This window comes from Balearica regulorum, chromosome 5 (assembly GCF_011004875.1).
Source record: "Balearica regulorum gibbericeps isolate bBalReg1 chromosome 5, bBalReg1.pri, whole genome shotgun sequence".
Lineage (NCBI taxonomy): Eukaryota > Metazoa > Chordata > Aves > Gruiformes > Gruidae > Balearica > Balearica regulorum.
Genome location: NC_046188.1, coordinates 56,508,268 through 56,525,104, shown reverse-complemented (window position 1 = coordinate 56,525,104; position 16,837 = coordinate 56,508,268). Strand labels below are relative to the sequence as shown.

Below are 16,837 nucleotides of genomic sequence, written 5' to 3'. Positions count from 1 at the left end.
GAAATAATTTAGTTCACATGAACAGAACAATCATTAAAACACTTCTTTGCATATACGTTTTGGAAGGGATGGGAAAGAAAACGTGTGCAGGATTCAGCTCTATGTAAGACGAAAATTGTGAGTGAACGAGAAAATGAACCTGCAACCTATTCTAAGACCGTGTTTCCCTGGAGTCAGTGGAAGGGTAAAGCTACTGGAAAGTATTGACTGAACTGAAAAATAAAGTACCTTTAAACTTTTCACTACAGAGCAACATACCCACATTCTCCAAATAGGAACAAAAATTACCTGGTCATGATTCCTCTTTCTGTGTCCTAATTTTTAAAGGAATTTAAAAAATTAGACATTTCCCATGCAAATAACTCTTCTGTTTAGTAGACTCAGCTATGTTTCAGTCTTAGCTTTTACGCCGAGTAAAGATTTTTTTTATATGATTCGTTGTATTCTGAAGCCAGATTTGCAAATAACACTTAGAGAAGATGGTGGGTTTTTTCCTTTCACTATTCTTATGTCTCGTCCATCCTTTGTGTACACCTAATATGAACATGCAGTCTTCCAATAGGCAATGGCAATACTGGTGCTTTAACATTCAGCTGTGTCTCTCATCCCAGGTATCAACACATTTATACATATTAATTAAACTCCTTAAAGTGTAACTGAAACCGCACTACAATATTTGCAAAAGCATTTACAAGCATTCCTTTGGGATGAGAGAAGGAAAAACTTCGTGTTTGGCATCTAGAAACATGGCAGTCAGCTGATTAAGGAAAAAAACCTGATAGTCCAAGCTTTTAAGAAATGATTGGTAGCACAATCACCTGTCAGACCAAACCGAAATATTTAAATCAAAGAACAGGCCCGTGGAAATGCTTTCAAACAAAGTGGGAAGCAGAGAAGGTAACACAGTCATATGTCAAGAATGCCTCTACCCACATGTCACTCCCTACCTGCACATATTTGCACAAAATTAAACCAGGTTCTGAGTACAAGCACAGATAATTCAATACCTCCAGAACACTCCCAGATTCACAAAGGTACAGTTACTCCAAAGGTACACGGGGACACATACATCTGTGGGTCTTTATACATGAGCAGACTTGGTCCCAGGGACTTAGTACTGTCTCAACATCTATTATCCTATTCTTTAGCTGTTTGCTTTGGTTAATGAAATGGAAAACATTCTTCTAAACTTCTTGTAAAGCCAATTTTGCTTTTGTAGAATACGGAATTCTATAAATAATAATTGAGACTCTGCTTTTACTTCACACAATATGAGTCAAACTGATTGCAGATTTCAGAATTTAAGTGACAACATTTAAGAAATGGTTCATAACTTTCAGGGAAAAAACCTCTGCTTATTAAAGAAAAGCTCTTTCCACCAAAAAAGATGTTTGATCATAATTTTCTAAGACACAAAGACCCTCCATAAAGAGCATCTTTACTGAGGCTTGTTAGTAAAGCATGTGGCTGCTTTACTTTAGATCCTTCCCTCTCCATAAATGGAATTTAAGTATAATCAGAAGAGAGCAATAAAACATACTGACCTGAATTTGCTGCTGCAGTAGATTGATTTTGTGCTGCTGTTGCAGAAGTTGCTGCTGTTGTCTTGCAATCTATTAGAAATAAAATTTCCATTAAATTAAAACAGTAATATTGAAACTTCAATATTATGAGTGAAAAACATCTTATTAGTTATTCTTTATTATATTTTTATTAAGCATCTCTTTTTTTTTAATTAAGGATATTTTAGAGGTATCTGTACATGTGACGTAAACATTTTAAATTTAAATGCAACATAAAAATCTAGTTAGCCAGTAAGAAATATGTATTTTAAGCACTTAGGTCTCAAATCTGCAAAGTATAGAAACATGGGTTTAGCTACGTGCATGTGAATAATCTCATCACTATTCAACAAAGCATTTAAGCCTGTGGTGATCTTTGACTATGATGCATTAATGTTAGCTACAATGGGAATGAAACACATGCTTAAAATTAAGTGCTTTGCTGAATGGGGATGGGATTACTCAGGTGCTTAAGGTTAAACACACATTTTCCTGCTTTGCTGAACTGGAGCCTTAGCTAGTATTTATAGATGTTTCACTATTCAGCACGAGCTCCTAGGGCAAGCTTCTCTAACTTCATTCACGATGAGCAACACATTACTTCCCTTGTAAATCTCGAAGTCCTCCTTGGAACTACTCAAGGAAGTAGGGTTTCATTCTGTGTAAAAGTTGTACCTGATGCTCAGTAACTCATCCTCAACACAACCCTGTGAAATATGTAGATATTCTTACCCTCATTTGATAGATTCAGTAAGGGATCTGGAGGGTAAAGCTTCACTGTATCCCTTCTCTAACACAGATGGAGAGAGGCAAGTGTTCAGGGTGGGGAGAGCTAAAAGACTAATAAGACAGAATCTGCCCCAGACACTCCTCTGTTCCCCAGTTCCCACAAACCATCCAAAACCAGAATGCAAGAGCAGAAGGGAAACAGGATCCTGTCCTCAGACTGCAGAGCTGCAATAGGTAACATGGACTGAAGCTACAGAGGAGAAGCCACAGAGAGCTGGGGGAACAACTGGACTTCTGCTTTAGAAGAGTAACTGTGCAGCAGACTGAAACAAGGACAAGATTTGTGTTTCCTGGAAACCCTGGCCTCAGCACTTCTGCTGCCTTCATTTCTTAAGTATAATTTCCCCTCCTATAAATATTTATCTAGAGCAGAGGAGCCACATAAACCAGCAAGAAGTTGGTGACAAAGGTAGCTTGGTTACTCGAGTCTACTGTTTCAGTTTTGGCAAAACCCCTCCTGGTCTCCTTCCCCACCATCTTCTGAGCATGCTTAGCTTTCTCTGTTTATAACAGAGAGAGTAAGTAAAATGTTTTTATGATCAAAAAAATTACAGAAATGTAGCAAGGTTGATCTGGAAATAAACAATCACATAGTTTTAGTGCAAACTGTTCAGATTAACTGATAAGGAATTTGCAGTTACATATTAACAGCTTGTAATTGTGCACACACAGAGATCAAGTCTGTCATTTCCTTAATCTCTCACTTTGTTACTTGGCAATAGCTTTGTCATTTTTTTCACTGCTACAGTTAAAATTCACTTTTCTATGGGACACCAACACAAAATCCATATATATTTTAGGTCTTAGGTCTTGCATATGGCCTCACAGAGACAAATCGAGGTCTATGTGATTCTGGGGTTGGATCAAGGCCAAGTGCCACACAGAAAAGTAATCAAGCAACTATCATAGCCCACTACACTGATGCTTCTAAGAGGGATCAAACTCACTTTATGAGTCTGGTGTTTGAATATTTCTGGATAAATCTCCCAGTAAAGTCTATAAAAATATGGCGAATGAAGACTGAAGAAGCAGGCCCTAGTCTGCTAGTGAAAAAGGTAGTTAAAACCCAGCTAGCAGCCTGTGTGCCCAGGCAACCGAGGGCAGGTCCTCCTCAGGTCATCTATTGTCAGATCAGCAGTCAGCAGTAATGTCTATGCTTGGAAAAGCAACTCTAATGGTAACTGTGCTACAGAGAATATTTAAAAACCTATAAAAGTGCTTGAGTTACTATTTTTAATGAGTACACACCAATTGTGCTATTCCATCTTTGAAGCGTAGTGCTTGTCACTGAAGATAAGCTCTGCTGGGTTTGTGTCCACATTGTCCCTGCTGCTAAAATCTCAGCGAAGGTAATAGAAAAATTATCATGATATTCAGCTTCAGAAAGGAATTCTTTGTAATTTCACATTGAAATCAGACACTGCATGGAGCTGCATCATGGATCGTTCTTTCTGAGTGCTGTAGCTTTTTTTCCCCAGATACAGTGTCCTATGTCCAGAGCTGTTTGGAGCTGCTGGTGACCTGGCTGCTAATTGACATGGCAAGCTATAGCCAAGGCAAGGATGAGATCTTTGTTTACATGTGCAAAGGCACTGATCTGCCAGAGTTCAGACTGCTTGTGAACAGCTTTTTGTACCTGTAGGTGCAATATAGCACCATCTGAATAGGCATTTCCTGATGAAAACCAGAAATATGCCATGAAGCATCTAATGTCAATGGTTCCTCTTAGATGGAATAGTACTGTGATAGAAAATGCATCCAACACCCCGCAATGCAATTACCATAGCATATTCTTGATGTATAGGCTTGACACAGTAAAGTAGGGTACACAAGCACCATGTGGCTCAAATTCTGAATTTTATTTGCCTATCGGTTGAGCTACATGCTCGCTTCATTGAGCATGACAACCTAGTTTTAAGTGTCATTTAATTTTCATTTTGAAATATAATTACAAAGTGTTCACTGTAAGATATCACTCGTCTGCAAATGTGTCAAGATTAATTTGTGCTAGCTTATTCACAAGTGTCAATAGTTAATTACTGTGTCATCTCTAGATGGCTAAATGACATTCTAACTTCTGATTTTTTACAGTGTTCCTTTATGTTATTTTCCATTAGGGGATAAGTCCATATTCCTACATGTGGGCAAATACTCAAGCACATAAAATACCAGACGTCACAACTCATTAAAATCAATAGAGCATATATTGCTGTATATATCCTATAAAATACGTTTAACTGAAAAGATAATTCTAGTAATAATGTCAGATTCCTAAAAACCACACATTAATTTGGATCTGTCTGATCTAATGCCTAGGGAACTAGTGTATGGGATCACTATTGTTACATTTTTGTATAATGAGAAAAGGACACCTCTTTGGACAACTGCATCTTCATGGGGAAAAAAAAAAAAACCCAAAAAACAACACACCAAACAAAAAAACCCCCTACAACACGAACAAACAAATCAAACCTTACTTGTAGAAAATATTTAAAGGTTTGGGGATGCTTAAGGTTTTTTGTTCAATTATTTTCTTGTCAAAAAGAGAAAGAGTTAAATAATGGTTATAGTCTGGCTTATTTGTAACTCCCAAAATTGCATCTCAGTGCAAGCAGCAAGAACTGTAAAATCTACCAAATGCCATTTCTTCTAGGAAAGAAATTATTTGAATGTCCACACCCACTTTTTTTCTCAGGGTCCTATAATATTTCCTCTTTCTGGAAAAAGATGTCATTTCTGAAGACATTTAAGCTCTTTTCACAAAAAGGATGAAAGGAAACACAGGCAGAGCAGTGTTTATAATAAGCATTCTGCATGAAACGTTTTCACAGGTTTCTTTCTTGGAGCCTCACCTGTTCTTGCTGTTGGCGAGCAAGGTCCATTTGCTGCCGTTGTTTTTCAATTTGTGAGGCTGCCAGCTTTTTCTGTTCATCATGGGCAGCAAGGAGCTGCTCCCGTAAGCTGATCAGCTGGGTGATCATAGTAGAGAGCTGTCGCTCTTTTTCTGCCAGGCTTTCTGGTGTACCTAAACGTGCAAGGAAAGATGTACTGTAAATATGAGCTAGACAATAGTTACCAAGCAATATGCACCAAAAAATGGCTGAATCACCAACATGCTTGTTTCAAGTGGCAGCTTGAATATATATTTTATTAACAAATCCCAAAAGAATCTAGCACATAGTTTTGCTGTGCTCTAAGCAGTGGAGGATATAACAAAAATTGGAGCAGAGAAGATATAGAGTATTTCTTTTTTTCTGACAGGAGTAATTAATGATGCACTGTGTACAAATCCCTATATCTTTTCCATCTAAATCTGCCCAGTGTGATAAATACATTCACAGTTTATTAGACATAATTTTCCTTCACTTTATATATTTTGGGTTTTTTTCCCCGAAGTATGTAAAAATGCTTTAAAAAAAAATTAAAAGATGCTGTTCAGTGGAAGAAGCAGTTTAATAGTTTATTGATCATTTCCCTAAAATACCCGTATATCTGATAGGTCATTTGGGTAAATGTAAGCTTTGGTTACAGAATGCATATTAAAAATGAGCTCTACTTGTCCCTAAGAGAAATGGCTAACCTGAGAAAATGGTTTAAAAATTTTCATTTAACTTTCAAAGTTTACTCTACAGAGAGCACTTAATTAATATGAAACTACGGTACATTTATTCTTTGCACTAATGATGCTTAATGGTCTGTTTATGGGTAAATTGCATGGGTCTCCTAAGTAGAGAGTACAGGGTCCTTTTGCGAATCAATCCAAAAATATCCCATCTTACGTATGAACATATTGCTCTGTCACAAACAGCAATGTCAGCTCCTATATTTGAGCCATACACTGCATTTCCTTGTGTGAGCATCTCAGACCCACAGGTCTATAAGAGGTAATATAATTACAGTAAGGTAGCAGTTCAGGAATATTGGAAGAGCATCTGAAAGAAGTTTACAGTTGGAAGTGGGATAAATGAAGCAATTTTATGTCGTACAGGAGAACTAAGAGTTAGGGAAGAAGCGAACCAAATCAAGAACCAGTCAGGTCTGTAATCTGCCACAATGATATGAGAAGTGGCACAAGAGAGGGTATTCGCATCCTTTCACAATACTCACAGTCCATTCACAATAGAGGACTGTGATAAGGAAGTCACAGGACTTTGAAGAGGAAGAAAATGTGTGAGGCACAGGACCTGGGAGGGAATGGAGAAACTGTCACCAAAATTATGACTCCACCTTCTTCCCAGGAGTAAGATTGATATCTTCTAGGGAAGAGAAGAAAGAGGTTGACAGGTTTCATAAGGAGAAGGAAGACAAAACAGACTCCTGCCAACAAGGTGACAAACCCAAAATGCCCTACTACTTACATCGTGCTATGATAGGACCAATATTATTCTTAAACAGAATTTCATTTGCAAAAGCAGCATACAAGAAAACCTCTGTCTACAATTGCTTTCTATGGAAAAAGAAGCTGCATGGCTTAAGTCATTCACTCTAAACAAAGCAAACTCCCAGAAACAACAGGTACCTGTTTTTCTGTACATTTCTTAATTGCACTGAACACCATAACATACTGAAAATATTCAATTTCTTAGCCACTATTAACTATCTTAGTTTTAAAAGATTCTGCAACAAACTGATGTTTCAGTACCCTGTAATGCCAAATCTCATTCAGTATACATGTGACACAGGCCTCTGGACAAGGAAAAACAAGTAACTTCTGTTGTAGTAGAAGTTTTAGAAATGGTTAGCAATTTTCTTAGTCACAAGAAGTATGATGGATGCATGAAGTTAAACCTGAAGGGCACTCTACTATTCAGACCAACTCACTGCAAATCCTTAGCGTGATATGCGTGACTGAAGCAATCAAAGTGCTGTGCAAAAAGCTGTTTCAAAACAACAACAAAAGGATTTTTGAAAGTAAGCTGAGGCAGGTATGCAGCCAGGAAAATGTCTGCACTGAAGGTACTGCCTTGCCAGGATCCCTTAGCTTGTACCGAGCTCTGCACTGCTGATATCAGTTCAATTATCTGCAACTTTAGTACAGACTTACCTTAACCGTCTTAAAATGTATTATTCGGTCTTGAAGATTTTGCACCATAGATCAAAGGTAATTTAGGTGCTTTTGACTATGTTTTTGTATACTGAAATTCATTTTCACGGCTAAAAGACTGCTCTGCCAAAGAAAAACTCCCTTGCCCATCATGACTAGAAGAGATCAACCACTCCACCTATTTTAGAAAGCCAATGGGAAGCAACCGGCTGCCTCAAATGATACTCATTGCCATGCACTGCCACCTGGGAAACCACAGCTTAAGACTTTCACATCTGTCAAGCAGCTTTGGCATTGTAATGCAGGCCCCTGATCTTACAGTCATAAAATATTTTACACACCCAAAGCAGATATTAATCTCCTGCTCCATTTCCACATTATTCTGTATACTTTGTACTTGCTCCATAATATGAGTAGAAAGCTACCACAAAGAGTGCCTGCTAAGGCTACAAAATTTGATTGTTTTGTTATGATTAGTTAGAACCATTTGATATAGTTGCAGCAAATTTATAAGGTCATTTCTTTTTCTTTTTTTCCGAATTTTATACAATAGCAGGCAGAAGTAACTGTTCTTATTCAGGAATTCATAGTAATTGTTTTTCTTTCCTTTTTCCCCCCAGAGAAACACATCTGAAATGAATGACCCCATTTAAAGTACTCTTTAATTTGTACTGTGCTATGTAATCCAACAACTGAATAGAACTGATGACCACAAAATGTACACTGTGCTCCTGGAAAATAACGAGACCTCCATGAAGCTGCAAGACACCTAACCAAACACTGCTCAAGACAAGAAAAGGCATAAGATGCAGAATGTTGTTGTATGAACAGTGTGTGTGTGGAAGGAGGGGGAGGTATAATTTAATTTTAGAGTGGAAAATCCCAACCATTATTTTACAGTTTAAACACCAATAAAAAACAACTTGCTCAGAATGCAGACCAGATTGAGCTGATCTGGCTGGGCCAAAAGAGGTCGTCAGTAGCTGTGTGCCATCATCATCTGTTTTGCATCCACTTACTGCAGCAAGCAATGAGATTCCTAAACTCATTACCAGTAAATAAACTTCTTCTGCTGACTAAAAATATCTATAAATAAAATAAAAATATAGCTATCTGTAAAATGTATTTGCCATAAAACCAAATAAAACAAAAAGCTTAGTAAAAAATGTACAGTAAATATGCCAGCTTCCATAAAATATTATATATCACAGTTTTCTCTCTCTTCTAGTCCTATTCTCTTACTCCAAAGACAGCAGTACTTTTTTTTTTTTTTTTTCCATGGGGTCTTCCTTATCCCCAAAACACATCTGTCTTGAGTTTCTCTCAGATTTGTCAGGTGGATCAGTGCTCCCCAGGGCCTGCTCCATCTGAAGTATTTTAATTTGACTAAACACCTGATTTATTTTATCTCTCCGATGAGAAAGGCAGTTTGTCTTAATAGAGCCTGTCAGCCTACAGTCCCATTCACAGCAATTTACAGGCAGCCAGGGATGCTGGAAAAGAAGAGTGCTGTGATTCTGTATTTTATCCTCCTCCAGAAAGCACCTAAAAGCAGCTATTCACTGCTACTGCATGTGGCATTTTAGAACTGAATTAGCTTTTTATTCAAGTAACTACACTTGTTGTGAATAGCTTATCTGTAAAATTGCTACATTCACTACTGATTTTATTAACCTTTGGCTCTATCACAAAATGGTCTTCAGTTAGGAAAGACCTTTAAAATTGACACATTTTTCTTAGGGTCCTTTATTTCAGTGACTTCAGATATACTGAATTTGATCCATTGACTCCCTTTACCAGCAGTATTTAAAATTTTGAGTGTTGGTGGGAAGTCGATAGTGTTTAAGGACTTCTTTTTAAAATTAAAATATAAGCGTTAGTCTCATCAAAAGTTCAGAAAAAGTAGTTATTCTTTTTGATAATCCCTTGGTTATATATTCTTGCCTTTGTGATTATAATCATGCTGAAAAATAATTTGGTTGTAGCAATATTTTAATTTTTCCTTTTGTGCTTATTGGTTTTTTTGGTATGGATTTGAGCACAAATTGAGATAAAATGGTCAGATTGAACACAACTAAGGCATCAAAGAGAACTTTTGAGAAATTCTGGTCATAGGTCAATCTAACCAGGAGTGAGAAAATAAAAAGTAGCTATAAATCTGCTGAAAAAGAGAGAAGAGTTCAACTTATCGTCTAAAATTACATTTAGAAAGAATTCTGCTTGTGGCAAAAACTACCTTTTAAAATTGATCACAATGCTACATGATTTCTGGTACACAAAGTAATAGAAAGATCATCATATAAGTTATGATGCATTTGATAAAAATCATAAATATCTTGCATTTTATCTACCTAGATTTCTTTAAGTATTGGGGAAAAAAAAAAAGGTTGAAAAGTCTAATATCCTGCAAGTATAGATATATAACTATAGTTCCTATATCAATCTCTGGTCTACCACCTTACAACACTTCTGTCACCTCTTACTACATATTCTATATGTATACAGTCTATATACAGATGCAGTTGCACGTCAACAAACACAGGAGGCTTAAATTTCGAACTGTCCTTGTGGTAAGTTGTCATGAGATAGAGGCAGAGTAGTAACTGCTGGTAAGGGGGAAAAAAGCAGGAATAACAAAAAATAGACTCCTAGACCTACATAGTATAATTTAAACTAATCTCTTTGACACTGAGCAAAAGAAAACAAGATAAACCCATGTATTCTATGAAGTGAATAAAAGACAAAATACTGGAGTCGTAAACAAGCCAGAAATTTTTAGGCATGCTCCAAAGTTTGCTGAAATAGGCTGCTTAGCTGTGACACAAAATTACTGTGGGTTCTTGAACGTGCCTGCCTTAGTTTCCCAACATGTACGCAAAGGAAAACACTACGAATCGGAGGGTTTTATGCCTGGTTAGTTAGTGCTTCTGAAGTGCTTTGAGATCTTTGCATGGAATCTCTACACAGCTGCAAAGTATTATTGGTTCTCTTGAATTCTGTGATTAGTGTAAAGCATGACAGATATCATCCTTGTTTATGTGCTGCATCTAAACTTACTTTTGCCCCATATACTTACAGGAAATACAAACAAACTAATATATCACAAATGATTACTCCTGTTATGTTTTTAGAATAAACACATAGTGTGACTTTTATGAAATCAAGAGACAGTAATGTAAGAAAGAAGTGTGGACTTTGCCAGAAACTAAGAAGGGCTTTAAATCACATAACTGCAGTTTCAAAGTATCATCAACTGAAGCAATTCAACCAACATTCAAAAATGATTTTGAATCAAGTTAAGCAATTTCAGCATTTAAAAAAAAAAAAAAACCTTTATGAATCAATTCCTCTGTTAGTTCTTTTTTTTTTTTTTTTATGGACATTGTTTGAAAAGAAAGCAAAAACACAATGCTAGACATAAAAGAAAGTGTATTTGATCTTAGCTGCCCAGAGATAACCTGGTTAAACCATTCTGTCTAACACGGCAGTCTGCAGTGCACATCAGATAGGCTGTGATGTCTCTACTTCACAGGCTCTGTCCAGCATTTAGCATTTACCCTTTTTTGATTGGGTCACCTTTTAAATGCCACAAAATAGGGCAGCAAAAGTCAACAAAAATAAACAGGGAAAACAGAAGAAAGTAACAATCTAATGGAAGGGCTTCGGAGATAAAAGTCACTTTGTGAGGGCTGCCTGACTAAGGAGCCCCCTTGCCATTGCAATAGCATCTAATTTGAGTTCTAACTCCAACAGCAGTTTAAAAAGCTTTCCACTCTAAAGGGCCCCAAGTGCATCATAAAGATAAAGCATTTCAGTAGAAAACAGCCACAAAGCCCTCTATTATCTTATCAGTCTTTGGTTACAACAGCTGAACCAATATGACTAAGTTCTGAATGACTTTTTTTTCCCCTTCTTTTTATAACACTAGAATACTGGAATTTCTTTATTTCATGATCAGTTAGCAATTGTTGGTGTTCCCATATGCTACTGTCCAGTCCTTAGTCAATAAAAAGTTTTCTAAATGCTTCCATTGTGCTTTGTAGCATCCCAGTGCAGAAGGCAGCACAGCAAACATGTCCAGCATGCAAACCACACCAGATAGCATCTCTTGTGAAGGTGTGAGATCCTCCCCTCCCCGCTTATGTCTCAAAATGATTCTGCATTTTAAGCTTTGAGCAAGGAAAAATTAATACCCTATGTCCAGAAACAGTAGCAGGAATTAATATTAGGAATTACTGAAAATATTCTGTAGAGCAAAATCTGTTTGTCAGATTTAGAAAAACATAAAATGCCTTAAGTTAGCTATGCTTATGAGAAGGATGAAAATGCTTTCCTGACACTCTGCAGGACTGGTCCTAGTTTCGCATACACTAAGCCTCAGACGCTTAAGCTGGGAGTGATGAGAAGGTGGGAATGATGTAAGGTGGGAATGATGTGAAACTAATACGATTCGCAGAACAGGAGAGTTTTAATACTAACCTAAACTTATCATAGGCCAGACTGTCTTACCTAGACTAGCCATAAAATTGCAGGTAGCAGAGTGAAAATGAAATTACCTCAGTGATGATGACGCTTCATTTTCCCATGTCAGTATGCCCACAGACAGGTGAGGGAGAGGGCAGGGACCCACGACTGCAGGGCCAGCTGCCCCTCCATCACCACAGCTGCCCCTCCATCACCACAGCCACCCCTCTGGCTCTGTGCAAACTGAGCGGCTGGCATGTCTCACAGCAAATGTCAGGGTCCTGCACCCACCGCCATTTAACTTGGATCATACCAAGGCTTTCATCCAGTCCACACATATATCTTGCCTAACCGAGGGAGACAGTACACGTGCAGAAGAGTGATCCACGTCCAGATCTCCCCGACATTGAGCTGCGATACAGACAGGAGTCCCTGGGCCGGAGTGCCCTCACAGGTCCTCACTTTATCATTGCACCTCTGAGTGTTCAGGTCCAACTACACCCTGTTCGATCCTTTAAAGTGACACGCTCAGTTGTTTTTTTCCCTTCTCAAAACAATTTAAAGGATTTATCCCTTCTTCAGACTTCACAAATTGCAGAACAGTTTATTCTGCATTAAGAACAAATAAGTCACAGGAATGTATATAGTAATCCAGCTGAATATTTCCCCTAAAGATTTGCTATCACCTGATGGCAACTGAGGCAGGCATACCTGCCTTACCATTTCCCAGCAAATGCTCGTACCTTGGCTTTGCTCCTGCAAAGAACCACCTCTTCTGAGACAATGTTTCTTTCGTGGCCTTTAACATTTTTTTGATCTCGTGTTTGCTGCACTTTTTGTTCTTGTGTTGTTTCTTAGCAATTCTCCAGTGTTTCCTGAGGAATATCTTATATTCAGAGGTTTTCTTCCTTGACTGTTTTTCACAACAGCTCCAATCAAAGTAAACCAACACATTCAAAAGAAAGACGCTGCAGTGACTGGATCAACATAAACTGTTCACAAGTTACTACCAAACATCTCCAAAACCGGCAAAGCAATCTGCTGGGCAAAGGAGTGGATTGAGCCGTGTCTGGTCAGCTCAATGGAGCAGCACAATGATACGTTGCCTCATTTTTAGGGATGCGGTGAATCTACAGTTCAGTCCTAAACCGTAATCCACATCAGGAATGTAGGAAAGAATGTGATGTTAGCCAGAGCTGCAACCTCCCCCTCCTCCAAACCAGCACCCAGCAAAAAGCAGAAAACCAACAAATCTCTCGGACTCCTTACTTTCTTTAACACACATGAAAGGAAGAACTCTATCTGATATAAGCCTTGGAGGACTTTAACTACGTTTAGAGATTTTGTTACTATGTCATATACACAATTCTACTTTAGTATTGTTCGCTACTTTAAAAAGAAGAAAAAATACTTTAGGCAGTTTCTTAGAATTACTCTCGAATTCCAGAAGAACTTGTCACCTTACATTCTAAATAATATTAGAAGTACATATTAAGTGTTAATTCAAGTACATATTAAGTGTTAATTCATGCATGTTCATGTGGAAGAAAGACAACGACAATTTTTGAATAAATTATTCCTAGGGTTTTTCAGCAGCAAGTAGAGATTCAGTCATGAATACTTTAGTGCTTTCAGTGGGTTTATATATACTCAATATGAGCTGTTCAGACTCTATATGGGGATAATGTGATGATACTGGATATAAACAGAGAAATACGTATTATACATTGCAACTAAAAACTCACAGCCAACCTGTTCTTGCTGAACTAGAATATAATGATACAGCAGAGGCCATAGGCTGTGAGTAATCTATACAGCAATACAAACACTAAAATATGATGTAAAGAGAAAAGAAAAATGAGTAGTTTTATTCTGTTAACTGAGAATACCGTAGGCCAGGGCATAGCACACCAAAATAAAATTAACATGGTGGTGTTATACAGAGAGAAAAAATTGTATTATTAATATTATTATTGATTCTAATGCTCAATTCCAATGCTTTTGAAGTAAAAAAAAATACAAAAGAGAGGAGGAAAGATGGTCCATACATGTAAGGTACTCACTCAGGATTTAAGAGCGCTGAAAAAATACCCTGACCTTCAGTTTCAGTTTTTCCTATTTAAACAGAGATGACAGTACTTCCCTAGATCAGGGAGGGGGAAAGGGAGGAGGATATTATTCTGAGGATAGGAACAGTAAAGAGTCCAAACTGTATTTGTGGGCCATATAACAAAAAGAAATAGTATATTAAAAGATAAAAAAATCCAAAGGATAAAGGAGGTATTGGAAGTGAAAAGAATTGATAAACAGGAAAAAAAAGAAAATCTAACTATCATGTAATTATATAACAGTTCCCTTTCTGTAGAAAAAACACTGAGATGCCAGAAACTGTGTTAATAAGGAAAGCAGAAATACTTAAACGTCACGGTAGGAATAAACTTTCAGGAATCTTCTCTGTGCAAACATGTTTACCAGATCATGTTTACTAGGTTTTTTTGTTGAAGTTAATATCTTAAGTTAAAATGGCACAAGATTGGTTCACCTTTCCCTATCAGAGAACACACACTAAGCACAAAAAACAATAGCGGGCCAATGTTATGCCTTCTTCAAGGAGACAAGAAAGTCATAAAAAAGGTTTGAAAGTTAAATCCCATAACTTTTCTCATTTACAAAGACTGTTCAACTAACTTCGACCCAATAGTCCTCACATAACAGAACAGGGGAAGTCTCATAGGGAAACGGAGATAACCAGAGTTTTTCCTTCTGAGAATGGGACACAAGTACTAAATAGCAGAAAAATCAAGTCCCTCAGTAACAGTGGTGCTCACAGTGCTTGCAGCTTCTTCATTACACTGGAATTAACAATTCAGCAAGCCTAATTCTCTATTCATATTATTTACACATACATGTAGAACCAGAAACTTCAGTAGAAATAGCCTATATTTACGACAGTATAAGAACTGATCCCCATGTTCCCATAAATAGTAAGTGAAGCCATTTGTCCACCTTCCCTATTATTTTATCTCCGATCTTGACTCAAAACACATGGACTCTATCATCAGCTTTGGCTGAATTTTGTAATTGTCAGAGGACCAACAGCAGACATGTCAAATAGAAGTCCAAAATATCTCATCACTGAACATTACAGAATAACGTTGTTTCTAATGACATTCTATCTCTCAGTTTCTATAAAAGTCACTATATGAGGTATGTAGAAATGTTAGTAAAGAAGTCTATACATAAATATATTCTACAGTACCATCCTGGTTTTAGAGACTGCTTTGTCCTGACAGCATCGTTTGATGTACAAAACTGTACATAGTATTAGAAATTTTAAATGCAGTTTCTTATTAAATTCTTACCTCTCTCCATGAGCAGCTTATAGCTTAATGTGAAACTATAGATGTGAAACTGAGAATGAGGTGCTTACAGAGAGAAATACTGCCCCACCTTTCACACCAGCTTCAGAGGGATTCCAACGCAAAGGCATTTTTTCCTAAACATTGTTTTGCTTTCTGGATAATTCTTTCAATTTTTTTTTTCCTCTTGTGACTCATAAAATATACTAAATGGAGTTCTGCTGCACTAGTAGTGTCACTATATCTTAATTTAGTTAAGTAATGTTTTAGGTGTTTGAAATCAATGCAAAACCCCTTGCCTTCATTTCCAAAAAAGAAGAAAAATATTGTAGTTCTAGATGAACATTTGCACCCGTGCCTTGATATGGAGGAACAGATGGTCTGACATATGAATGCCAAGCTATCTCTAATATTCATATAAAACATTGCAGTAAAAGGTCTAAGTACAATACTTTGTTGTAACTTCTTCTTTTAGATGTGAAATATTTTGGTTTGCTTATATACAATCACAGGTAGTATCTTCTTTGGAATTACAATGTTGATAGTCACAATTGATGAGAGTCTGGAATAAGTAGGATCTTATCAACCAACACAAAAAGATGAGGAGTCTGCTGGAGAAAAAATGTAAATGGAGAATTCAGGACTGATTTTGAAATTGCTCCATTTCATTGATTGTTCTTTCATACCAGCGTACAGCTGGATAAAAATAATTTGTTTCCATATTCAATTTTAACTTTAACAAGTGATTTCTGGGTACCATGATACTCTTCAAAATGAATCTTATTTTTTTTATTATGTAAACGTGATACAATTCCAAGTGATCTATACAATTTTTCATTCTTTTTAAACTAGTATATCTTCCTGTTGCGACGCAAGTGCAAAAAAGCACTTGTTTGGAAGGAAGAGCTCTCCAATTAAAACCTGTATCTTCAATCACAGTGATGTACTGAATATCTGTTCTATCTAATCTTATTCTGGAAAGAGAATTGTATATGTACATGCATAAAAATGACTGGAAGGAAGCTGAGTTTAGAGGAAGTTAGTTTAATATCTCATTTGATGAGTATAGCTCATATGAATTAGATGACATTAATTTCCCTATATAACAGGACTTATAGTTACTTGTGATTTCGTTAGCTGATATTTGTCTTTCATTAAAAGGTTCATGATGTAAAAGAAGCTTCCGCTTGTTTGTTCAGTCTTCTCACATTGTCTGAACTATGGATTAATAATGAAAGATGAAAAAGAGTCATATGTTTTAATTAAGTTTTCCATTTTAAACAGCAAGCTACAGAAAAGGAGGGGTTTAATGTTGTTTTCTGCTTTTTGTCACAGTATTTGCAGAAATAACCCGATTCTTCTCTTTAAATAGTGAGGAATCCTTTACACTGTAATGTCCATAAACACTTACATGGGGTGACGGTAAGACAAGGTGATAGTTGAAGGCCATACAGCTTTTACGTGTCCTCCTGCAGTTGGACACGTGCAACTCAGGTGAAAAAACATATCATCACTGTATCTTCCTGCGGGACTAATCTGGTTTTAAGGACGACAATGTGGTGCCTTATATTGAACCTGAGCATCTGCTTACGAGGCAGGTCTATGAGAACAGGGACAGG

The 16,837-nt window shown here is 37.0% G+C and overlaps 2 protein-coding genes across 19 annotated transcripts in view; one reads left to right on the top strand and one right to left on the bottom strand.

The window, feature by feature from the left end:
- The window catches only part of C5H11orf58 (chromosome 5 C11orf58 homolog), a 321,725-nt gene that overhangs the window by 48,048 nt on the left and 256,840 nt on the right, over window positions 1–16,837 (top strand). The gene's annotated exons all lie outside the window — the stretch shown is intronic.
- Window positions 1–16,837, bottom strand: part of SOX6 (SRY-box transcription factor 6) — a 373,686-nt gene that overhangs the window by 144,307 nt on the left and 212,542 nt on the right. For all 18 annotated transcript variants that reach the window (XM_075755057.1, XM_075755064.1, XM_075755059.1 and 15 more), the window contains 2 exons: window positions 5,204–5,376; window positions 1,545–1,613 (listed from right to left, as the gene is read on the bottom strand). In XM_075755057.1, the coding sequence (XP_075611172.1) occupies window positions 1,545–1,613; window positions 5,204–5,376 (242 nt within the window). The remainder of the gene's footprint in view (window positions 1–1,544; window positions 1,614–5,203; window positions 5,377–16,837) is intronic.